At 35.4% G+C, this 26,480-nt stretch overlaps 2 protein-coding genes across 2 annotated transcripts; both read left to right on the top strand.

Annotated features, from left to right (window-relative positions):
* Positions 1-2,672: 2,672 nt before the first annotated feature.
* LOC121405799 (outer dense fiber protein 3-like) lies at positions 2,673-25,043 on the top strand. The gene is given in 6 exon segments (XM_041596756.1): positions 2,673-2,794; positions 20,643-21,071; positions 21,964-21,992; positions 21,994-22,227; positions 23,354-23,480; positions 24,894-25,043. Coding segments are annotated over 4 exon segments (753 nt in total). The 5' UTR covers positions 2,673-2,794; positions 20,643-20,674; the 3' UTR covers positions 23,447-23,480; positions 24,894-25,043.
* Positions 6,164-16,911, top strand: LOC121405800 (outer dense fiber protein 3-like). Its single transcript, XM_041596757.1, has 5 exons — positions 6,164-6,697; positions 11,368-11,783; positions 12,101-12,363; positions 14,980-15,102; positions 16,219-16,911. Exons 2-4 carry the CDS (start codon positions 11,396-11,398, stop codon positions 15,073-15,075), a joined length of 747 nt encoding a protein of 248 aa, XP_041452691.1. The 5' UTR covers positions 6,164-6,697; positions 11,368-11,395; the 3' UTR covers positions 15,076-15,102; positions 16,219-16,911.
* Positions 25,044-26,480: the final 1,437 nt, after the last annotated feature.

Consider the following 26,480-nt stretch of genomic DNA (forward strand, 5'->3'; position numbering starts at 1 on the left):
CTCAACCCATTTGTTCCCTAACTGCGATTATGACATCATGAATCAACATCTGTCATGCACAACTGAATTACAACCAGAGAAAGAGCAACACAAAATACACGCATATATTTACATATATGTCTGGTATAAATTTATTGGCATCTGCAGCTTATTTGTGAGGTATTTTCACAGAGACCCTGAGTCAACATAAGTATTTTGATATAATCTATAATGTGTGCATGCACAAAATGAAATACCTCAGACTTCTGACCTTTAAACTCATGACTTAATATCAAATCTATATACAAGCATAACAATGCATCTACCAACATGTATAGCAATTACATAGCTACCAAAATTCAGAAGCAGATAACAGTCTTACTTCATGAAAACAGGAGTACACATGTACTTGCCAACTTGAAGTTAAAATGAAAATTTCAATAACAATTAATCTAACACATTCGTGACAGAGGTCCACAATTTTTTGGTTTGGCCTAGGCCTAATATCTTTTGATGCAAAGCCCTAACAATCATACCAAATACATGAGCAGAAAGAGCAAAAAATTCTACACAAACTGTGCCCATTTTGGTTGCGTCAATATTCGTTGTTTGATGCTGAAATTTTTTAAAGGAAGATAAGCATTAAAATCCTTAAATTGGCAATGTGATAAAAGTCTAAAATCACTGTTTTCCCCTGCAAATTGGCAACTTTTTGACTTTTCATAATTTCCGTCAGTTTATATTCATTTCAGATACATGACATTTTATAAGAAAAATGTAGCAATAAAACAAAAATGTTCGTGTTGCCAATTTGATGAATAAAAGCTGATCAAATTAGGCTTTAAATGATTCCCGTCACGAATGGGTTAAAAAGTTAGAATAGGATAGGCCTAGACTACCAACAGTCAGATCTAGGTCTAGATCAAGACTAGAATCTAGATCTAGGTCTATAGAGTCTAGATCTAGATCTAGGCCTAGATCTAGGCCTAGTAGACTCTAATACAAATTTGAAAATCTGTAAATTAATTTCTTCAGTTAGACATCTACTTGCAAATTTGTATCTATTTACTTTTAATTACAATCATTTAACGTTACATCAGTTCAGTAATTTCAATTAATACAATTGGATCTAAGTTACAACTTAAACCCAAGTTAACCCTGACCTCTTTAACATTAGACCTAACTTAGTTAGATCTAACGTTAGAGTCTAACGATCTAGAATTATATCTAAATCATGTTTACACTATTTGGCCTAGGGCCTATTGAGTCAAAGGACAAGAGAATGGAAAACTTTTCTAAAGTACTAACATTGACTTTCAAGTGTCTCACTCAGTTTATGCACGAAGTACAGATCTACTGTAGATTAAGATTGTTTTTTATTCCCCCCGGCCCTGCTGGTTGTACATGGTCTCATGGGCCTAATCACTAGTGGCAGGCCCTAGATATTCATTCGAGCCAACCCGTTGCTATTTTTTTTTATTTTGATATGGCTGATTGACAAAGTGTATGCATATGATTGTCCATCTAACACTGATTCTATTTTTGGTAATTACTGAACTTCCTTTTCCCAAATTGGGAAGAAATATCACCAATTTTGGACTATATTTTGACTGGCGGAAGGATTAGGGCTATTTTGCTGTTTGAGGTGATGAATCTGCTCCCCCGACGATGTCTTCAAACACGCCAATTTATTTTTAAAATGAGCTGGTCGAGGGACCCTTTTCTGGTCAGATATGGATTGCCAGATACAAATCCTATCCACTGGTAGTAAACATTCGACCCCCGAATTTCATCCTTATTTTTTATGAATTTTTTAAAGTGCCAATTTAACACATAAGTCTATGGGGAATGAATTAGGCCTGTGAGACATGTTTCTGTGACGTAAATTTATAAATCGGAACAAGTGATGGCGCCAATTAAGTGTTGACTGGTGTTGACCACTGATCTCTATAAAAAATCTCAGTGGTGTTGACACACAGAGATACGATCCATGCATACATGCCTTCCAAAGGAAGGCATACTGTGTGTACAGTGTTGAGACCTAGAGCATTATGGAGTACGTGTACGAGTTTGAGTTTAAATATTGGACAACTCACCCGGTAGACAACTCAGTCACCCCGAGACCGCTCATCCGGCCTCGGTTCAGCAAGGGCGAGTTGTCTCACATTTTGTAGGGTCGGGGAAAATTGTTTCACCAGAAAAGTCCAAATTATGCTAAATTTTGTCAAATTATGCCAAGCATAATGCCAGATGCTGAAGCGGTCCAAATTATGCCAAAAAGCATAATTATGCCAACTCTGGCAACTATGTGACACTTCGCACAGATATCGTAGGGAATTGTGGGACGGAAAAAAATGTTTAATGCATGACGACATGAATAAAACATTAGCGTTTTATCCAATCATACAAGTGCATTATGCGTATTTTGACGTCATTACTCATGAATTAAACATTGACCTTCCAAAATCAACCTTCAAATTGGACAAATGGCAGCCATGTTTGTTATGTACAAAACCTATGGAAAATCAAAAACGCGCGAAAAGAGTTGCCTCTCTAGCTCCCTTCGGGAGCTTACGTATACGTAAGATCGTATCTCTGTGATTTCAGGTGCAGGCGCGGCGGATCGGATCGGTTGCTATGCAACTCCATCAGCTGGCTGTACCTGTGATCGTGACGTAACGATTATGCAATAACATTGATTGTGCGTGGTACATGGTGTGTGCTGCTTGGCCAGGTCGGCGGGGAAAATCAAAAATTTAAAAGTGAGAAGTTGAAACTTGGAGTTTTCACACCAAAAATTGTGTTTTATTAACCGGTAAGTTCATTGATATATACTCCTAATTATCTTTCTTTTGTGAACTTTGGTGTGAAACTGTCATGACTGTGCCAAATATTGAAAAATTCATTGCTCGCGAGTGACGAGTGGAGAATGGAGTGAGTGTTGTGTCACTGAGATAGAGAATTGAGATGATTGTCTGTTGAATGATCTTGCTCGGCAATAAGAATAAGCACTAAATTCTTCTTTTTCTCCTTTTCTGCATACCGTCCTCCTGCTTTTGTTAAATTATGTTGTTGTGAATATGTGCATTGCATACTATTGGAATGTAGGATTTTAAATCCGATGTGGACAGACAGCTGAGTGATGAGTTGGTCGACTTTGGAGCTAGTGCATTTTCGCACCCTCAAAGAATAGTGTTTCACCTTCAGGCTACAAAAAAAGGTACCGGTACTCCGGGGCGGGGGGTAGTACGGTATACTCGCGGTCGCTTCTGGTACGAGACCGAGCGGCTGCGGAGATGCAGGCACCTGATGCGAAAGAGCATCAGCGCCATTTTTTTTTCACTAGCCACTGTAGGCCTAAACGAACTTGAAAATGTCTGGTACTGTACTTTATACTGTAGGACCTATGCCGTATTGGTGAGCAAGAAATAGATCTAGCCTTTTTCATTTGGGCACCTGTCCACATGGTCCACAAGGATCCTACTACTAGTCCTAGACCTAGAAAACAAGGATATCCTCAAAAATTAGATAAATCATGTCCTGATGAATTGATATTTTCCTTGTTTATAAGAACATATTTTTTACCTCATCCTACAGGTCTTGGACACAATTCATGATATTCTCCCAACAAAATTTGAACTCTGATTTTTAATTTTCTTTAGAGATTTTTTTTATTTTTTCAATATATATTTTGTAATGTGAAATCCTTTTCCCCAAAGTAATTCTCATGCTGTTTTTTTTTTAAGTACTTCTTTTTGAAGTCAAATGATAAAGGATATCATGCAGACTCACCTCGAAAAATCACTTTCGTTTTCTTTTGTATGCAAGAGCATGTATTGGAAACTGACAGGGGCCGTCTCGAACTTCGGCAAGGACTACATGTAGCCACCCTTGGCTACTTTTTAGATATTTTTCAGAGCGAAATACCATGCTTGCGGACAGCAATTCTGCCTTTTGTATGTGATCAAAATATGTTCTGTGTCATTAATTCAATATTTTTTTTTGTTAGTCTATGTCAGATATATTTTCTCAGGCAACGGCTGTTTATCAGACATATAAGACTTTGAATAACTGCACTTGATAAATGATGAGGCAAGTTAACCTCTCTTTTAAGACATAATGTCTTACTCAAACCCACCGAATCTTGGTCAACAAAAAAGAAAACAAAATGCAAGACCAGAATACATGTATAAGTTTCGACTCTCTACATACCACTGAGTTGTGCATATAATGTGGAAAATAAGCGAAATTTTAATAGTCATAACTTTCTTTTTATCAGATTTCAATGAAATTTTCAGTGTTATGCCTGTTTGATTTTTCTCCATTGATTCAAATCAGTATTTTTCTGAGGTGGACTTGACCTTTATGTAGGCCTACATGTAGGGCTCTACCCCCCCCCCCATTGTCATTGCTTTTCTGACTAATCAATATTAATATACGTACATAATCGTCACCAAATGGTTTGATGTCACATAGGCTTTCCCTTGCCTATGACGTCGTACTTTAATTAGAAGTGACTGGCATGTGTAATCTTGAGAAATACAAGAGCGCCCTCATATTCAACTACTAGTGATGGATATCTTTTGTTTTGTATTTTTTAAAATGTATTTCAGTACAACTTACTTTTTATATTGCATGAAAGGCATATTTTCCAGGGACACTTGACCTTATTTTAGTTTTAAGGCCCTTTTCATTTTCAAGGAGATTATGTAAAATCATGTTTTTTTTTAATTGAAAGGCATTGTAACTTCTTTAAAATATATTTTACTATTTTGAATGTACATTCTATTCATATTTCAATTGATTACCTTTCTCATATGAATATACATTGTATATAATAAAGTGATGAAAAAACAGAAAGGGTTCTTTTCAGTTTAATCTTGTGTAATTGTCTAACAGTAACACATAATTTTGTTAAATAAATTTTATACTTTTTGCAAACAATTTCAGTATAAAGACATACAGTATTGTTGAGGATATGGTCATTTTCAATGTCAAATTGGGAAAGTCCAGTTGACAAAAAGGTGTGCAAGTATTTTCAAGTCTACTCTTGAGCCTAGTTTGTGGAATGTTAATATTTCACATTACAATAGCCTGTAGACTACCAAGTTTTGACTTTTCTTGATTCCATTAAATTTGTTGTTTATTTGTTAATTTTGAGATCAGTGCTGTTTCTCTTTCTCTGTTGTTTTTGTTGTGTGGAGTTTAGGATCAAGTGAACAGTTTAAAGATCTGGATGACTGAATAAATATGGAAGTAAAAATCAACACAAGTTTGACGGATTACATGTTTTCTTTTGTTGACTTTGTTTAAACTTGAGATGAGAATGAAATGCATTTGTAGCTAAAGTATCTGATCATAAAATATTGTTGATTCTGTTCTCGCAGACCTCTGTCGTAATATGTTGCTGGGCAACTGTTCATTGCTGTCAAATAAAACACTTTATCACTTTTAGCAGAAGGTGTAACAGGAAAGTGATGTATTGATTCCACCTGCAATTGCATATAGCTTTTATTTTTGAAATAAAATATCAAAGCAATGATCAATATGCGCATTGTATGCACACCGTTTAAAAAAATTATGTTTTAAAGAGGCTGTGCATGTCCTATTCAATACCATATGGAGATTTATAGTATGAATTACACATGCTGCAAACAGGGCGCTTATTACTCTACCTTTATCATTGGTTGCTAGCCGGGCAATAGAATTTTCTAGACCTGTAGCCAAATGGCAGTTTATGTAGTCACGGTGATTATTGTGTGTGGGTACAAAAGTCAAAACCTTTTATTACTTGTACATCAAATGTACTCATGCTCAAAACTCAAAATGTTGTTCAATTGATTTGAATATTTCTATCTCATACTATTTTTCCAGCAAAATACTATTGACATGACAAATATTCTTTATTATAGAAGCGGGTATGATGGCCATTAGAGGTTAGAGTGCCCACGCCCCATGGATGGGGGTTTTAACAGTAAATACATGTACCGTTGGTAAAGAATTGGCATTATAGTTTGCACAGCAAAAATGTTGGTCTACTTTATGTCTTTAAACAATTATTACCGATAACACTGCTTTTCTGCTTATGTTCTGATTTTTAATTTTTTTTTTGCTTCATTCATTATTACAGTATATATGGAACAGATATTTGAACGTGAAATGTTGACAAAATGATACATTTAATCACACTTTTACGACTTATGAGTAAATCCAAATACACACAAGTAGTTTTATTACCATCTATATCTATAGGTAGAAGCATTCATATCTGGGTGTTTGGGGTAAAAGCTATTAACAACAAACCTACTTGGCATGAGGTTGTATTGCCAATACAAGCTATTAAATAGATGTTATTAATATTACCCCCTGAAGGCTGAAAGGACGGTAGATAATAGATTGGCTGGTAATAAAAAGAGCTTGATCCGTTTCTGGGGTGACGATGCATGTATGTAACAGGTAGCTTGCTTCCCTCGTTGCTTGGTTACTCCTTTGATTATGATTCTATACCAGGTGGGTTGAAATGTACACAGACAACGTTTGTTCGTAGGTCCCATTACAGTCAATATCGCGATTCTAGCAAGGCAGTACTTTGACTTCGCTCGGAGTAATTTCTAGATAACAAAAGTTTTCGTCAAGAATTGATTTTAAATCGACAGACAACTTTTGATGTGTGAACTTTCATAGGAAGCATACTGGAATTTATTTCTGATTTTTAGAGGTAAATATGATAAAAGAGTGAGAATATTGGTTTATCGTGTTTGCTTTTTAAAATATTGAAGGCCTTTCTTGTTTTCTTTTCTCTTTCATTTGTTATATATCAAGCTCATGTTGCATACTGTCTTAGATTCATATGCTCAAAGCCCAGGCATTTCATTATTGATTGTAACTTTTTGACTTTTAGTATCAATAGACCCTTGGTGACCCCCCCCCCCCCTCCCACTAGTCTCTCCTACAAGGAAGACAAATTAAATATGTTTTGAACTGGCTCTAGACTTTGAAATTTCAGGTTAGTTACTAATGCCTTGAGTATAGACTGCTGGACACGAAGGACAGCATTCCAATGTAAAATATGAAGGTGTAACATTGAAAAGATTTGAAAGTAGAAAGTAGGATGCATAGAATATGAGAAAGTATACATCATAACATGTGCTCTAAAATTCTGAAATATTGAGTCACCTGTTCGGAAATTATCCAACATTTTGGTCATTCACGTGTATGCATTGGATGAATTTTCTGGCACTGTCATCCGACAATCCTATCTGAGTACTCTAACCTTTTGTTTTTCTTTCTTATCTTTCTTCAACAATCATGCATTCCCTGTTTCTCTTTCCATTAATTTGTATGACTCTGATTTGCTCCTTCTGCTCATATTTCTTCCAAATCTACTCTGTGCAAGATTGTGAGCTGCAGGCACTACAACCCGGGGGGGCCACTTACATTGACGAGTGGATACCATGCGCGACCAAAAAAACACGTAAAAAGGATGTCCTTTTCACGACGGCACGTTACGTACGTAACGTGATAAGGGTGTCAAAAACACAAAAATAATGAAAAAAGGGTATCTATTTCGCTAGGAAAATTACGTGTTTAGGGTCGAATTTGCGGGAATGATAAAACAAAATTAAAATGTTTTATAAAGGATGTCCATTTTGCCCCAACACTTCGTGTTTAGAGTCTGATTTGCGCGAGGTGTAGAAGGTGGGGTCGTACTAAACCAAATAAGGTAAGGCCGACTACCGAAGGACCCGTAACAATAAAACATTCCTGTACTTGTTTAGGGGTTCATTTCAGGGAATATTTGCCAAGAGTATCGTTTTGTTTCCAATACTTGTTAAGGGTAGGGTTTCACACGCCAATACTTGTTAAGGGGCGCATTTTCAGAATATGGAAATTACGTGTTTAGGGTGCTTTTCGAGATCCCATGGTCGCGCATGGTATCCACTCGTGAATGGAAGTGGCCCCCCGGGCACTACAACAAAAGTCAGCAAAATTATTTTTCTAAATGTAGAAGATAGAAATCGCACTGTAATCACCAGAAATTCTTGTCTAGAGGGATGTCCATCATTTAGGCAAAGAAAGTGGGAAAGGGGCATAAAAGGGAGAGCAGAAAACATTAAGAGACATTGCAAAGCATAATAAAGCCCCCCCCCCCTAAAAAATGGATTAAAAAATGAATACAAATAATAATGATCTCTTATTGCTCTCAAAAGGAAAGATAGTTATTACATTATCATGTGGTACTCTTTCCAAATCTGGCACGAATGGGAGACTAATAGACTATCAATTTGATTCATTTTGCTTTATTTGGTTTTATTGAAAATTTAAAAGTATAGGATACAAAAGATGCATGTTTACATAGATAGGTGTATGTTTAAAGAAAAATACATTGTGTAAAGTAGACAAATTCATTGACAGCATATATGATACCAAATAAAGTTGGGTATGCAAAAAGGGTGGCGGATTAAACAATTTCCCACAAGGTGCCATGGATAAATTGTTGTTACTTCACAGCATCTTGACCAAATTTACAGAGTAAGATCTCATTTTGAAGCTAGAACTAATAGGCTCTATTAATAATAGTAATAATAATATAGGTATATTTATCCAGGGTAGCCACTTCAGTTTCGAAAACTGTTCTCCCACCGGGCCCTTCTATTATTATTACTACATTATTACTATCTAAATCTAAATATTACTATAAATTAGATCAACACTATATCAGGAACAAATACTATAGCACATAAATTTGGAAGTAACGGGTGCGGACTGGCGGTGCTGATGGATGCGGTGAATGATAGAATGTTAATTAAAGTTAATTAACAACAAAATATAATATGTACAGTGTAGTATGACTGTCAGCCTCGTATTTCTAGGCACTATTCAAAAGAAGGGAACAAATTAATGTTATAAAAATATGACAAGTTAAAAAAAAATGTGCAGGAATGAAATACATGGCAAATTAAAATAATTATCTAATTTGTATGTAATATTAATTTTTAGTACAAATGTTGTGTATCATTGCAACAAACACTTCTACCCATGATGTAGTCATTTGCCAAGCTTATAAACAATGACAGGGCATTTTGGGGGCAAAATTTAGAATGAAATACCAGTATTGTTAATTAATTAGTGTAATTAATATGCATACAATAACAGATAATTAATCACGTTTGATACAGATTTGATTATTGATGTTTCAAGATTTAAATACTAGGGTGATATAATATAGCATTAACTTTTATGTGTAACAGGTCCAATTTGAGAAAAAAAATATTTTAAAATTCATATTTACATTGACGTCTGTAATAATTAGACTAGCTTGTAATTAGTTATTTTAAGAAATAATAAAAGTACTAGTATTTGAGACTTAAAACTGTTTCATCATTTACAGAATGGTAATACCTATAACATAAAAAAATAAATTTTGGACCCTTTTACCCTTTTCGCAAAATTGGACCACCTTATGATGCGACCACATATCTTGCTATTTTCATAATTCATCTCACTTCTTCAGCAACTAGTCAGGGGCCCCATTTCTTAAAGACACTAGCTCTGCCATTATTGTAACTACCATAGAAACCTTGATTTGATTGGCTACTGAGCCCTGTTACCATGGTATATTGTGTTATTTCAAGTCTGCTGTTAGCCTTGGTATTGAAATTGGGATTGCCTTTCCTAGCTCCAAAGCTTATTCAGAGTAGGCCCGTTTCGGGTACACGTGTACACGCACGGTCAAGTCAGTGCACGTGTACTAAATTCCATCACCGTGTACACGGTAGCATCTGCATAAACAAGCTCACAGCCTCACATTAAATCTTAGTTCTCAGACACTGCACATGTTTTAATTACTAATATGTCAACATATTTCAATTAATCCTGAGTGAGTTCACTTCCAAAATCGCCAATTTAATCCACATTCTTTCTGGAGACTCACGTCTTTGTACCACGAAATCGGCACGAAATGGGTCTGCTCCGGTCTCAAAAGCTCGAAAGCGTTGCTCAATCACACTCAGAGTCAATTTGAGAATCACCAATTGCGATAGCGATCATCGCTACAACTTACGTGTTATACGCTCGCACACAAGCCTACAAACAAACGCTCTTCAAATTGGCAACATAATAATGAAAATTAATCGATAACTTCAGTTACACTTATTCTGCAGCGATCTGTGCATGCATGTACGGTACAGTATACAAAATGCGCATCCACCGAGCGTCGGCGATAGCTAGGGCCCTGCACTGATTTTCTTTTGCATTCTTTATAATTTAATGCGCTGCTAAGCCGAGTAAACTTTTAATTTGCACCAATTTTTGTGGATTGATACTTCAAACTTCTCAGGTAAGCTTTAAAACCGTGACTTAGGCTATATAGACCCCTTTTTATGACATATTGATGCGGGTCCGTGTCGACATGAAAACAGAACTCGCTCTCACAGTGTTTACAACGTGTACACGTGTACACGACCGAAAAACACGCCGTGTACACGTGCATCAAAAATGGACTTTCAAAACGGGCCTATCCTAATTCAGAGTTTGTAAAACTGATCCAGATCACATTATTGACATCTCAACAACTAGTGAGTGACTTTTCGGGACCATTTTCATTTTATGTTCAGTGTTTAATCGCATAAAAATTGACCTAACACCAACACCAAAAGGTCAACACTGAACTTGGAATCACCGATTGTAATGGTCACAATGTGAAAGTAACCATAGAGTTGTAACTCTTGATGAAATGGACCCCTGGGGGCGTTTCATCAACATTTTTGTCCGACAATTTGTCAGATCTGACAACTTTTCTTGATTTTGATTGGCTGAGAAGCACTGTTACTATGGTAACTGTCGGATAAAGTGGGACTTGTCAGATAAAATGTCCGACAAGTCTCATTTTATCCGACAGTTACTATAGTAACAGTGCCTCTCGGCCAATCATAATCAAGAAAAGTTGGCAGATCTGACAAATTGTCGGACAAAAATGTTGATGAAACGCCCCCCTGGTCTACCTGCCTGCATTTAAATTTGCTATATCTTTTACCTCACATGGATGTGACTTTCCTGATATTTTCTTCATCTTGACTCTTGAGCTTGTCCTGCTTTACTTCCCTGTTTCATATCTCCATTATTTCTTTTGCATTCATGATCGGAGTCATATCTTCTCTGAAATTCTTGGTGTTTTCTGCTGCCTTGATTCAAGATTTTCCTTTGATCTTTCCTATCACTCCAATGTTAGAGCCATCTGTACTGTCACCTCTTGGTGCATCATATTTTTGCAAGCAAACTCCTATAGAGGCATTCTTCTTATTTCACTCTTATGGATTAAATCGGATGACAATGCCTTCTCATTGTTACAAGAAGATCGCAGTTCAACTTCCAAGTGTTCTCTTGCAGGTGTAAGGTGAAACTACTGTAGTAAGCAATGTATACTCCTACTAAACCCCGTGGTCCTATCGCAGCATCCTTCACTGGTCCAGGACCCAGTTACAAACTTCCCGATCTTGTCGGAGGGAAGACCGCCATCACCAAGAGACAGATGCCAAGTCATATTTTCGGTATAAAACACAGATCATTCACCACCGACTCCAGTCCAGGACCATGCCACAATTACCCTTCTAAAGTTACCAGGAGAGGAAACGATGGCACTCCACACTATTCCCTGTACGACCGTCCTAGGGACATATCTACATTCAAGACACCAGGGCCAGGAGCGTATTCACCTGAAAATGCTGGACCTACCGCGTACCCTCGTGCTCCTCAGTCTACGTTTGGTTCCAGAACAAAAGGATCTAAGGTCGACCAGTCACCAGGTACGGTCAATCACATTTTGCTTAAAAAAAATCAATTTCAAAATAGTCTTTGGGTAGACAAAAAATTGATAGCAGCATGTGTCCATATTACAGTGTTTTGAAAACATGAAATACATGTTGATTGGCATGATACAACATGAACTTTAAAGATGTCACATTTCCTATTAATGTGCTTTAATATTATAAAGTTCTGTGTTTTGATTGTACATAATCAATCATACTTGTAATCCTATATTGATTGTTCATATACTGAACTGCAAAGCGTGTTGACATTTTAGGTTTTATTAATTTATATTTTCTATGTTCTTAATTTACAGCACCCAATAGCTACATGCCAGCCGCAGTCAATTTTAAAGACTCGATTACAAAGCCCTCAGCACCTAGGTATTCATTTAGGGACCGCCCTAAGGTTGGAAGCTTTGCTGAAGATATGGCGAAGACCCCAGGACCTGGATCACATAGTACTGTAAACCCATCCATCTACAAGCATGCACCCCCTAGCTATTCAATGATTGGAAGAAACCAAATGCCAAGTGATAATACACGTAAACCAGGCCCTGGAGCACACAGTCCAGAGAAGGTATATATATGACCCTGTTCTCATCTATTTCCTTAAACTTGTTAATTGGAAACCAGTTTTGAAAGTACAAACCAGTTTAACGTGTAATGGGAACACTTTAAAGCGGTCTTGGAAGCGATCTTAAATGGTCTCCCAAACTCCAAACTAGTATGGAACACCAAACTGAAGTGGTCCTCTAAACCAATTTGGAAGACCATCTTGCAATGTGGTTTTCAAGACCACTTTGCTTCATTAAACTGGTTTAAGTGTAGTGAAGACACAATTGTTTTTGGGGATGTGATCTTAGCACAGAAGTACCAGACCTTGTTGGGCACACTACACACTGGGTGTGAAATGCCAATGCTGCAGTTTAAAATTTTGCACATAACATATGACCCTATTGAGAACATTTCCATAGCAACTAGACCATTTTACTTGATCTGGTTCTGGAATCCAGGGGCCCGTTTCATAAAGTACTTGCAACTGTATGTTGTAACTTTGCCATAATGGCAACTACATGTACCATGGTAACAGGGCTCAGCAGCCAATCAGAATCAAGGTTTCCATGGTAGTTGCCATAATGGCAAAATTACAATAGTTGCAAGTCCTTTATGAAATGATGATGAGAATACTAGCAAAGTGATCTTTATAAAACTGGTTTCCTGAACTGGATTAGGGATCAATTAAAGACACTGTGGATGAGAACAAACTCTGTGACAATATGGCACTTGTAAACCAAATGACACACATTATGAACAATATATGCCATCTAATTCTGTGCTTAAATTATGGGAGGGCAGAAAAGAATCCAAAGAGTAGGGATCCTATTAAAGAAAAAATAATTTCTGTTTGGTACAAACTACTTCTCAGTCATGGGATTGACTGAAAATAATCATTGAAAATCATATGAAACGGTCAAATTATTGAACCTTTACCAAAGCTTTAGACAATCTAACTCAAGAAACTCTGCTCCTTTCGTGGTATAGTTGACCCATTGAGCATGTTGAAGACTAGAAGGTGTATAAACCGTCTCTAATTTTCACTTTTAATAAACAAGAGTTTGCACTTATCTTCCACCATAATATCTTTTTAAAAACATGATCCATCAATTGTGATTCCAAGTTCTTTTATAAGAAAAAAGAAGAAAATTCAGCATCCAGTCTGTTAAACAGTATGCAATTTGCATTGTGCTGGATGCTCCAATTTATATTCGTACAATTTACTGAAATATACATTCAAGGTAAATGCTAGTTTTGGTAACGATATCAAAATGAGTTCGTACAGAATCCAATTAAATGGCCACCAAAGTGTCTGTTTGTATAAATAAAACGTATGTGCCAAAGGATTCTGGAAGAAATTGTGTAATTGCTGAGAAATCAGCAAATAAGAACAGGATTCGGGTAGAGCGTCGGGCCCGACGCTCTAAGCAATAATTATACATTGTCACACGTGCGCTTATCTGTGTTTGGGATCTTCGGTGTGAAGATTTTTCAGCGTAGATTTCAAGATTTCACAAAGTTCAGTTTATGCAACTGTACCTGATCTAGATCCTCAATGATATACATGTACATGTAGGGGAAGGCGGGGTAAGTTGTGACAGTTTTTGCTTTTTGCATGTTAAAATTGATATGATTAATAATCTTGTCGAAATAAGTACCTTGCCTTGAAATTTAATTCTTTTGAAATATTTTTTACCTATATATAACTTTCTATCCCCACACTGAAAGTCATCGTGACCTTTGAAAAAAACGATGTCAAATGGCTCAACTTGCCCCATATATGGGGTAAGTTTGAGCCACCTTCTGGGGTAAGTTGAGCCACAAAAACTATATGTACAAAATGTATGGGGGAGAACCAGCATGTCAATTTTTTGTTTAAAGTCTTTTCACTTGCTAATTCTCTATAAATACTAATATCCTTTAAAAGGAAAAGAGCAGTCATGTAAATTTGCTCCTTTCAGCCAGCATTTCCATCGATTTTTATGGTTTGTTTGTTTTTTAAGATACATTACCATAGGAATTACCATGGCTCAACTTGCCCCATGCTGTTTGGCTCAACTTACCCCAGTCCGAGCTTAGTGCGATAATTTTGTATCCACACATTTATTATGCATCCATCATATAAAAGACTATGACAGGAATGAAGATCCATACCTGGACTAATAATGTTGTTATCATGTCTTTATTATATTTAAAGACGTGTGTGTTTATAAAGCACTATCTATTTCACACTCTTTTTTACTTTTTTGGCTGAAATTCATATTTTTCCCTCTAAAAAACTACTTTTTGTTTCAAAGTTGAAAACAATATGGTGGGGTTAGGGGTTATGCTATGGGTCATCAATACATGACACCACCACAATGTCTGACTCATTCATTATTGGCCTGGGGCTGGTGGCTCAACTTGCCCCTATGCTCAACTTACCCCGCCTTCCCCTACTGACAATTAAGCCTTGTTTTACAGACTTTCTCATGAAACCAGTGTTTACTGCAACTACTGGAATTTCTCTTTAAACACACAGTTACCAGGCAAATTGAAAAATTCACAGTTTTTTTTAGTGCATATCACACTTATGTCCTTATGCACTTTTAAATGATAGTAGATACATTGTGATGCATTGTTTTTTTTCTCTTTACAGTACACAATCACAAAGAAATCTGCTCCAAAATTTCCATTTGGTATTCGTCACTCAGAGTATACTACACCCCTCATTATACAGCAGACCTCAGAATAAACTGCGCATGTGTGACATTTTTATTTGGTAAGTGTGACCTGATTTTTAATTTTTGTATGCTTTATGAAAAGGTTTCAATTGTTGAGGGTTTTTTATGAAAACAAAATTCATAGTAGTCTTTCACATTGAAAATATACACTTATTCATTTTTTAATCCAGAAATGCCATTTTCATATTTTTATTCATTGATATTTTATGAATGTGTGCAGTAGACAAGAATTTACATGCTTTTTATTAACTTCATTCTATTGAATTCTCTTTACTTTAATAGTTTTATTCATTTAATTTCATAGAATAACATGTATAATACAAATAAATTCCACTCAATTCAGTTCAGTATTATCCAGTTCAATACTATCTCAAAGGTAAATTGAATGCTTTGATTTATTTCAATTCATTTCATGGGAAAATGTCACTTCTTATCAACTCTTTTCATTGCTTACAAATATGTGATATTTGCCCGGGGGGGGGGGCTTCAATTGACGAGTGGATACTAGGCCTGACCAAAGAAATGCATGAAGAGGATCTCTTTTTCTCAAGATTAGGCACGTTACGTTAATAACATAATATGGGTGTCAAAAACACCAAAATACTATTTTTAAAAAAGGGTATATTTCACTAAAAAAGCGTCTTGTTTACGGTCAAATTTGTGAGGGTATAAAAAAGATTAAATGCTAAATAAAGGATTTACTTTTTGCACCAACACTACTTGTTTAGAGTCCGATTTGAGCGCAGTGTCATGTGGGAGGTGCCCGGGCAGTAGTAAAGCCGACGTTCGTGATCACGTCCATAAATATCGCTGTACTTGTTAAGGGTAGGGTTTCACACTATAATACTTGTTAAGGGTAGGGTTTCACACGCCAATACTTGCTCAGGGACGTTCAGAATATGGAGAATAATTGTGTAGCCATGGTCGTGGCTGGTATCCACTCTTCAATGGAAGTGCCCCTCCCCCCTGGATATTTGCATATCATGGTTTTATTGTATTAGGAGAAATGTGAATCAATGTGTACTCTAATTTATATTATTGATTATTACAATTGTTACCATTAAAAATAAAATCATGAATACTCGTAGCTTGTCCTTTAGGACCTAAATTACCATCATGACGTAATTTTTTTCCTATATTGTGCACTTTTACAGATAACGGTATGCTGAGCTCTGCCATATGGAGTGTACATGTATGTATGCAGCAGAGGGCATCTTGGATAAAAACATGGATCCCTTTCTGCCAATCAAAACCAGATCAGGCTCAACATGTTGTCACAATAGCAGCAACAACAATCTTCAGATTGTGGTGACAGCTACATGTAGTATTCACAACAATGTTCCACAGAGTTTGAAAGTATACCAGTCAATATGCTGCTGCATTTATTATAATGACTTGATGACTACATCATGTGTAGCAACAGAGATATGGAATGTTCTGAAAATGAATATTGAATAAACTTTGATTTCATTCCGTATGATATACATGTATATACAAAGAAGAGGATTTTGCGATGTGATGTATGTACTAATTTTGTCAATGCTGTTTTTGTTCACTTAGACTGTAAAACAAGCCACTGCAGTTGAATGTAAATTGTTAAAATTGAGTATTTCTTTTTTTAATAGTGTACAACTACACTTATATAGATCATGGACAGTTTTAATTGCATTTAGTTTTTCACCAAATATTCATATTATCTGTAACATGCTGAATTGATGTGTGATATATGATGTGTTCTGTTTTATTTCTACCTATCAGTCTTTTGAATCTCCTGAGTATTGATATTCTTTTGTATTAATGTTATTTATGAAAATAATTGTGTGGAATTAACTGTATGCTGAGATGTCCAATATGAGATGTCCAATATTATGATTTAGAAGGGGAAAATGAAAGTACTGTTTCTCGAGCAGGACCGACCAACTGGTGCTTTTTTCATGCTTTTGTCCGTAGGGCTCTGTTTGTGTTTGAGCTATTGGCCCGTATTCTTCTGAGTCAGGTTTATCTTTTTATTAGACCATGGTCTAACTTTGTGCTAAAATTATGGGAAGCCAAAAGTGTTAACATTTTTATTAAGTTGTATGTTTCTTGTGTTTACTGTGTTCTTTCCTGATTCATCGATGATGAAGACAATCATCTATTTATACTTTCTAGACAATTATGAATGATATGATAGCCAAATGAGCAGAAGTATGATATCTGTACTGTTAGTGATTTATGTAACAATTGGCTATCCATACTTAAACCACAACTTTAAACCAAGTTTAAGTTAAACCCAACTTCAGAATACAGGCCATTGAGTTTTCCATGCATTATTAATTTTGTACCTGAAGAGTCTTTGTTTTACTGCTTATTCATTTCATCTAGATCTAGGGAAATAACCGTTTGCTTCCAAAATAATGTGTACATTACATGAATGTAACAATGTGCAGTTAGCATTATGCAAAGATTGGGATTAACCCATCTGTATGGTTCCTTCAATGAAAAAAAAATGAAAGTTGAATTAATGTTTTACTTATAATTTCATTGATGCGATTTGCCTCTTTCATGCCAATGTAGGATGTCATTCTATGCAAGTTGAAATCCGCCCATATTGTGTATATGTTTGTGTTGACGTGCCGGAACTAAAGTCTTTTTCTACATGTATACTGCTTGTGATTAATATTACCGTACTTCCAATGATGGAGACATAAACATTAAAGCTTGTCAGTAATATACTCTCATTTGATTTTCAATATCAATTTTGCATCATAACAAGCTCATCATTTCAAAGACGATAACTAGTCAAGATAACTCATATGAAATATTCCTCATTAGAACTACATGTACAAGAATGGGAATATTTCATTTAAAATCATGGGACAATACATGAAACCTGAAAAACACAATTATGAAAACATAATTTTTTGCCATTGTTAGTTTTTCATACATTTAGCGCAAAAAAAACAACTAAAATTCAGAATAAGTACTTAAGATTGTGGTGTTGTAAGCAATGAAATTATATGAAGAAAGTTCCCTGTTTATGTTGATCAGGATGGTCGTAAGAGTGAAATTATGCAAGATTTTTGTAAAAAAAAATAAATATTCTATGTTTTACAGTACTTGATAGTGGGTCTAATTTATATAACAGTTTACTCCAATGCTCATGTGAGCTCTTTGTGTGTAGAAGAGAATATTTTTAATGAACTTCAAATTCTAATAATGTTTGCAAAATGTTTTACAAGTTTCTTCATTTCTTCATGAAAACTGTTTAGTGTTCACAATTCCGTGTTTCTATAGCTGGCTTTGGAAAAGCTTGAAAACTAAAGTGAAAATTTAGTAGTTACCTTCACATTATGCAATCAGAAGTATTAAGTCTCTCCCCAATTGAATACTATGCATATTAAATTAAATAGACAAAAGATAATGTAAAAGGAAAACAATGTCTGTTATTTTTCAGTGTCAGGGCTTCATAAAATAAAGATTTTTGATAAAACGTCAGTGACCAATCATGATCATTGTATGCACACTTGATTCAAAATACTGACCAGGAACCAATCAGATGGTTCTTCCATATAAATTCATTTATGAAAAAAAGAATCCTTGATTGTCTGTTTTACACATAAACAACTTTCACCCATTGGGCAAAATAACTTGCTCTCTTCATTGCATCCTATTGTGTGCAACTATCCATCCAAAGTAAAGGTATTCATACATTATTTCATTAAAAAACAATATTCTTGATTGCCGATGTTAAAGTGGGGCTAATTGTATTTTCATTATACAGCAATGACCTCATTGCCGTTTGCCTCAATATTTTCTTTGCTATGTACATGTACACTGTATTTATTTACAAGGCTTTCAATTTCAATTACGTTTGTTTATTATATCATTGTATATACTGTAAAACAAAATGTTCATGCCAAATGGATGAAGTATGTTAATAAATTCAAAATCAGAAAAACTGAAATAATAATGAAATAAAAACCTTTGGGGTTTGCTCAGTCAATCCTTCAATATACTTATATCATCACTTTTCATATGCTGAAATATTCATGAATATTTGATAAAAATTTGTTCTTAAAATTTGAATATGGATAATTTATGATTCCCCTTATTATAAAAGCCACTGAAAATTAAAGCACACCTCTCTATCTGTATGAAAGTGCATTAATACCAGCTATGCATCAATTAATTATGATTTATTGCTTTTAAAGTTTTGTTTTGATGAATATGTTATACCATAGCACCTGAATTATATTTCATAGTGAATGTTCTTTTATAAATGGCTAAAATCCTTTTTACAATGCCATGTTCAACTCTTTACTCTGTTATAAATATTTGTAAATTAAAGATTCTTTATCTACTAATGAAACATACAACCCATTAAAATGCCAGACAAATTGTATAGTTATGAATTATGCTAGTCTAATAGTATAACTACAGATTTATGTACATAGTTTCACCTAGACAGCTCAATATAATTTTTTCTGAAATAAATGTATTGCTCCTGTAAACAGTCACAGGAAAATAAAAATGGTTGTTTTGTTGTATCTTATAAGAGAGTGAGGGGGGGAGTAAGAACCCTTGGAAACAACAAGGGGGTATAAGTTAGAATAAGTACACGGTATGAGCAAGTTAATTCGGTATCTGGCATCTAGGCCTTTTAATAGTAGACTCATTCAAGGGCATGAATTAAGATATCTGGCGGCCGTTTCATGAAGCTGTTCGTAAGTTAAGAGCGACTAGTGAACCCGTCTTACGCGCTAAACCATCGCCAATGAATATATCATTTACCACAAGAAAGGATCACCAGTCGCTCTTAATTTACAAATTTACAGCTTTATGAAACACCCACCTGGAAGATAATCACTCTTTGTGGCTGACATGTTCTTTCATTTCTACACATAGAAACCCTCCACAGTCACATCCTCTATTATTAATGTAACAAATATCTGGGTCCCATTTCATCGAGCTTCTTATAATAACAAAATTGTAATAACAGTTAAAAGCAACTGAAATCCTGCAATTTGATTGGTTGATTCAAAATTTGTCATATGATTTTTGCACTTGTTACTGTAACAAGTCTTTATGAAACAGGACCCAGCAGGGGAATAGTGCACCAGAGTAAGGGATCAGATTTTTAAGACAAACGATAACATCAACCTGCTAAAAAGTTGGTGAAAATTACACTGTTTTTAGTTTCGACAGGTGTTGGTTCTTTTCAACATACCATTATGTGGTTTCAAACTGCCGTGATCATAACAAGAACCTTTTTTACAACTTTGGTTGAAATTTCACACAGATAAATGATGCTTTCTCATTTTGTTGATGTATATCTATTTCTTCCCCCCCCCCCTCTCTTTCTCTCTCTCTCTCACCTGCACACATTGTTAAAATATAGGCCTGTGAGATGTACATAATTTACATGTACTTCCTTTTTTAAAATTTCATTCCTATGATTACACAAAATCTCTTTTCAGGTATACAGGGTTAGGATTCAAATTCAAAACTTGTATGCAGCTTTATTGAAATAAAAAAATGATGAAAAAGGTTTCAGTTTTACCAAGGACTTTTCACTTTGTTTCCCATTTTCCTGCAGTTATAAAAGGAAAGTAGGATTGAGAAGGAATCATGGCTTCCGATTATACCCCTACTAAACCACGTGGACCTATTGCAGCATCCTTTGCTGGTCCTGGACCCAATGTACTCCTTCCTACCAACATTGGCCAAGGAACTGCCATCACCAAGCGACAGATGCCCATTTATTCCTTTGGTATCCGACACAAGCGTTACACCACCGACTGCAGTCCCGGACCATGCCACAACTACCCTTCTAAAGTCACCAGGAGAGGAAATGATGGCACTCCACACTATTCCCTGTATTGCCGTCCAAAGGAAATAACCACTTTCAGGACACCAGGCCCAGGAGCATACTCCCCTGAAAAGGCTGGACCTAGCGCTCACTTTAAAGCTGCTGCATACAGCCTTAGACCAAGAACAAAAGGAGTCAAGTGTGACAAGTCCCCAGGTAATTGATACACCAGGTGCCTGTTTCATAAAGTGTTACAACTGTTGTAACTTTTCCATTATGGCAACTACCAAGGTAAACTTGATTTTGACTGGCTGCTGAGCCCTGTTACCATGGTATTTGCTATAATGGCAAAGTTACAACAGTTGTAACTATTTTTGAATGGGCCCCAGGTATTGTATGCTCATAATACTTGCAAGAAGTTATTCAGCCAATTGTTGACAACATCTTTAGCAAAAAGGAATGTTTATTTCATTATTAAATATCATTCTTGTTTAATACAAAACTTACATTTTTTGTTAGGTTCCTTTCACTAGCTCTGCTAATTAGTTTTTTTTTCTTCAATATTTATTGCTTAGTTGATTGGTTTGAACAAACTTGAACATCCCATTCTGATAATCTGCCTTATAAATATTTAATGGTGGCAGCGGTGGGATAACATGCCACCGGTTTATCTGGTGAATACGCACAGAGCTAGTGCCTATCCACCTTGTAAATAATACTTGTTGTAGGGCCTTTGTTTAGATAAATGAGTCGCTTTCTAGAGGTCCTGGTTCATTGTTTTGTTTATCTTTATGATTTTAACAGTTTAACATGTGGATTTTTAATGTTGACAATTGAATCAAATTCACCTTCATAGATGGTAAATAGCTTTGCACTGCAGCTAATGTATGTTACCTATTTAGGCTGGTGATAGAGGAAGGTTATGCAAGAAACCATTTTACAATGTGGTTAATTAGTTTAAAAACTGTTTTATGAATTTGTTTGGATACATGTAGGTTAGTCACCACTGTACCCTGCCAAAGGATTCTTGTGAATAAAACCCTTTCTTCCAGAATAGAATCACCATCTTTTATCTAGCAGTAAATTTCATTGGTTTATATATTTTCAGCTCCTAATTGCTACATCCTACCACTTATTCTTGGGGGGCTACTCCTGCGTTAAGCCTTCTGGACCTAGATACTCACTCAGATCTCGCCCCAATGTGGGAAGCTTTGCTGAAGATATGGCCAAGACCCCAGGACCAGGGTCACATAGTATTGTCGACCCATCCATCTACAAGCACAAGTCTCCTAGCTATTCAATGATTGGACGAAACCAGATGCCATGTGATAGTACACGCAAACCAGGTCCCGGAGCGCACAGTCCAGAAAAGGTACATCTTATTTTTGTTTTCTTCTTTATGTTAACAACTAGTACAGTTAGTGCTGTCCAGCTTGATCGAACAAGTCTTTAATGGTGGCAGCAGTGGGATGCTAAAATGGCACATGGCCAGGGCCCCATAAGTTAGGAATTAGGAGAAAAAGGGACTCACTGAATTACCAAATCATCCAGGACGGCAGGATTTTATTCGGGGCGCGGCGACCCGCAACCGATAATAAGTTTGCTCTCCCTTAGTATTGTCCAGCTTGAGTGAACAAGTTCTTAATGGTGGCAGCAGGGGGATGGCACACAGTCCAGGGCCCAGTAACACAAAAGTTAGTCATTAATTGCTATTAACTCTTAATGTGGCATTCGCTGTAATCAGTGAGTGCCATATTTTTTCAGAGAGTCTATATTCAATCGTTTATTTATGAAAAATGGAATCACTCCTGAGACAATGACCATAAGCTGAACTGAACAATGGAATCACTCATGCATGCAATGCACTCCTCAAAATTGGATGGTACGTTTTACGAATGTATGACATTCAGCCTCCCATTTGCTTGCGTACAACAAGCTAAGTAGGCGTTGTACAATCTACTTTGTATCAATCAAAAACAGGATTAGAATCTTGCACCTCATCACTTTCCTTTCCAATTTTTTTTTTACAATATAGGGGTGTGACACTGACAGTTCAGCTTTTACTATTTTCAGCTATTTTTGGTTTTGATTTTTAGCTTAATTTCAGCTTATTTTAGCATTCCTCTGTACGAAATAACTGGTGCTTTTTCAATATCAGCCTTTTTTTCAGCTCTGTATATTTGTGATCTCTCACACTCTTGTGTAAAGGAGGTCACTATGTCATGTAGTTGTCACCGTAGAGGGCACTTTGCAATAACATTCTTGTTTAAGACTGATCTTCCTATTTTTCAATTTCACACGTATTGTGTATAAGATTTGATGTAAAGAAAATGTCCCAAATGTGAGGAAGCAAGAATAAAAAAGTAATTACCAAATGTCCTCAGATAATCCTCTCTCATTAATTCAGTATATTAATAATTCATTAATTCTACTACTTTCATCAGGCCTGACTGTCACTGTCATCATTCATTTGAATGATTCTTTTTTTTTCTTCCTAGGTTACGGTCACAAAGAAGTCAGCTCCAAAATCCTCTTTCGGTATTCGTCATTCAGAGTACATCACTCCTCTCATTGAACAGACTTGTGATTAGATTATTCTACTACAACCAACATTCATATTCATTGGTAAGTCATGTACTCTATAGAGAATAATTGATGTAAGATTATTTTGCATTGTAACATTGATGCTAGCCAGCCTACACAAAGTGTCTTCAGATTATCTTTAAATACAAGCAGTTTATCCCATGCAAGTTTTGACAACAAGACCAAGTGTTACCTTTGACCTTCATCTATTATTAAAGGACAAGTCTACTCTAACAAAAAGTTTATTTGAAAAAGGGAGAAAAATCCAACAAGCAAAACACTGAAAATTTCCTCAAAATTGGATGTAAAATAAGAAAGTTATGACATTTTAAGGTTTAGCTTAATTTCACAACACAGTTATATGCACATCATGGTTGGTATGCAAATCGGCAGACAGATGACGTCACCCACTCACTATTTCTTTTGTATTTTATTATATGGAATATGAAATATTCTAATTTTCTCCTCGTTAAATGCAGCAAAGTTTTATTTCTCCCTGAACATGTGGAATTACCAATTTATTAACAGCTTATGGTTAAGTTAAGTTGGTCCTTGTCAAATCTGTAAAAATTGAAATATCATATTATTCAAACAATAAAAAACAAAAGAAATAGTGAGTGATGGACATCATTGACTCTCTCGTTTGCATATCGCTGAGTTGTGGATATCACTGTTTTGTGAAAAATAAGCAAAACTTGAAAATGTCGTAACTTTCTTATTTTACATCAAACTTTGATGAAATTTGCAGCGTTATGTTTGTTTGATTTTTCTCTATCAATTCAAATCAACAATTTTCTATGGTGGACTTGACCGTTAAACCTTTTATGATCTATGTGCTGTAACACAAAGCCTAGCAGTTGATCGTAAAACAAACTTGCATGAATCATGATGTACGTAATCAATCATAAAAATTAATCGTACTGGACACGAGTAAGATTGGGGACTAGGAATAAGCAGTCTAGAGTTCAAAGGTGACATTGTATTCACCATATACATGTACATGTATTTACATATTTTGTGAAATAACACTTGGCACTATGGCTTTTTCAAGTTTAGTTAACTCTTTTCTTACGCACACTGGGAAATTGACATTTTTATGTGAGTTCATTGGCACAATTTGTGACAACACAACCACTGCAAATTATTATTTTCATGATTACATGCATGTTATGTTGCAAGAACAGAGGTATGTATATATATCAAATACCACCGGACTCAACTTTTAGTAGTTTCATACCCATATATTGGCATATTGATTTACATAGACCTCTATGTTCATTAATTTTTTGTGCATTTCCAAAATTTGTACATTATTTGCAAAGTTTTAAACTAATTGTAATTTGAAACAGCTTATATAAAGAAAACTGTAATCCTTTATTAATCTTTGCTCATATTTGTCACTTATTTATATCTTTTTTTAACCATCTTTCACTTTATCTGTTTTTTTATCTGCAGATAAAATTGAACATTGCCATGTAAAGTGAATGCAGCAGAGTCTTTCTTCATTTGAAAAACAGATTTTTTTTTAAATACAAAATAAAAATTCGAGTCATCTAAATCAACTAACCAGATGTCCACCTTTAACATCAGCAACAACACACAAATCCAGTAGAATTGAATTTTTAAATATTGTGTAGATCAACATTGTGCCATTGTTATTCTTTTGATAGACAAAAAAGGAGAGATATGAAGCATTGTCTAATATCAATATATTCTATGCTTCATGGTATGTTATTATGATTTTGTTTACTGTTAAGAAAATTTTACTTGGAATCTAAGGTTATGCAAATCAGTAAAATCATGTTATTTTTTTAATGAAAGGATGGAGCCTAAAAGCTTTGGTTAATGTATTCTTCATACCATCTATTTTGTTGGAATATGCTGCTTTTCATTAAATATGCAAACTTATGAACATATCAAATGCATCATCTGTGAAACAGAATATTTATATACCGTTATGTGTACACATGAAATTTCTTTTCTTTACATACATAAGATGGTAAAAAGTCTTCCTTTTTCATTAATATTCAAAACATTTACTCTGTAGCCTATGTATGCTTCATAGAATACTAGATTCAATGTGCAATTATACAGTATAGAGGCAGGCCTCATCCCCCCCTTCCTCAACAAACTATTTAGTCTTTCATATGTCACTATCCGAGCCATTTGAACTTGGTGCTTGCATTGAAGAGTCTTCTTTCTTCTATTGCATACCTTAATTGAAAAATTCTGCATAAATCTCACTTTAGTGATAAACACTTGCCAGGGAAGTTTGAATGATGTTGAGACATTTCTGGCTTGCATTCACTGAAATAAAAGCATATGAATGTAAACTTTTCAGTTTGAACATGCGATCTATTTTACTGGGTGTAAGCATGTTTGCATATTATTATTTTATTTGCTATTAACATACATGCACCAATATGAGGTTGTTTTATCCTGAATACATAGATAATCCATTAGTATATTCCCATCCATCAGTACATGTATCTACCTCATGATGTCATAATTACTTCAGGGGGGTGTTTCACAAAGATTGAAGTGTGACTTGACTCGCACTTAAATGCTGACGCGTACAAGATATGCAGTGTGCAGTCTTATTGATCAATACACAGTAGTGCACGTCCTCTTTGCACGATCATCTGACCAATGCGGTCATGCCTTTTATGCCGCGCACAAATAGACATTTAAGTCATAAGTCATATTTAAATCTTTGTGAAGCACCCCCCTGGTTTTGATAGTATTTCCTCCAGAAATCAGGGACCCTTTTCATGAAAGCATCATTATAACTCTAGCATGACACCATCACTATGGAAAGCCAAGCTGTACCATAATCCACTGTCAACAGACATGCATTCAATGTGCATATTCCTTGCATCTGAATGTTGTCTAGTCAGGGCTCTGTAACACGAAAGTTTGCATTAAAATGCCAAGGATTAATCAAGATCTTTGTTGCACAAGCATGGTATGTAAAAAAACAACCTGGAGCCAATCAGTGCAGTTCTTTCATATAATTTGCAATTCATTGCAAACCTTTTTGTT

The sequence above is a fragment of the Lytechinus variegatus genome, chromosome 19 (assembly GCF_018143015.1).
Source record: "Lytechinus variegatus isolate NC3 chromosome 19, Lvar_3.0, whole genome shotgun sequence".
Lineage (NCBI taxonomy): Eukaryota > Metazoa > Echinodermata > Echinoidea > Temnopleuroida > Toxopneustidae > Lytechinus > Lytechinus variegatus.

Coding starts and splice junctions, on each gene's coding strand:
- LOC121405800 (XM_041596757.1), top strand. CDS start 11,396: ATGTATACTCCTACTAAACCCCGTGGTCCTATCGCAGCATCCTTCACT. Junction 11,784..12,100: donor TAAGGTCGACCAGTCACCAG/GTACGGTCAATC, acceptor CTTAATTTACAG/CACCCAATAGCTACATGCCA. Junction 12,364..14,979: donor GAGCACACAGTCCAGAGAAG/GTATATATATGA, acceptor TTCTCTTTACAG/TACACAATCACAAAGAAATC.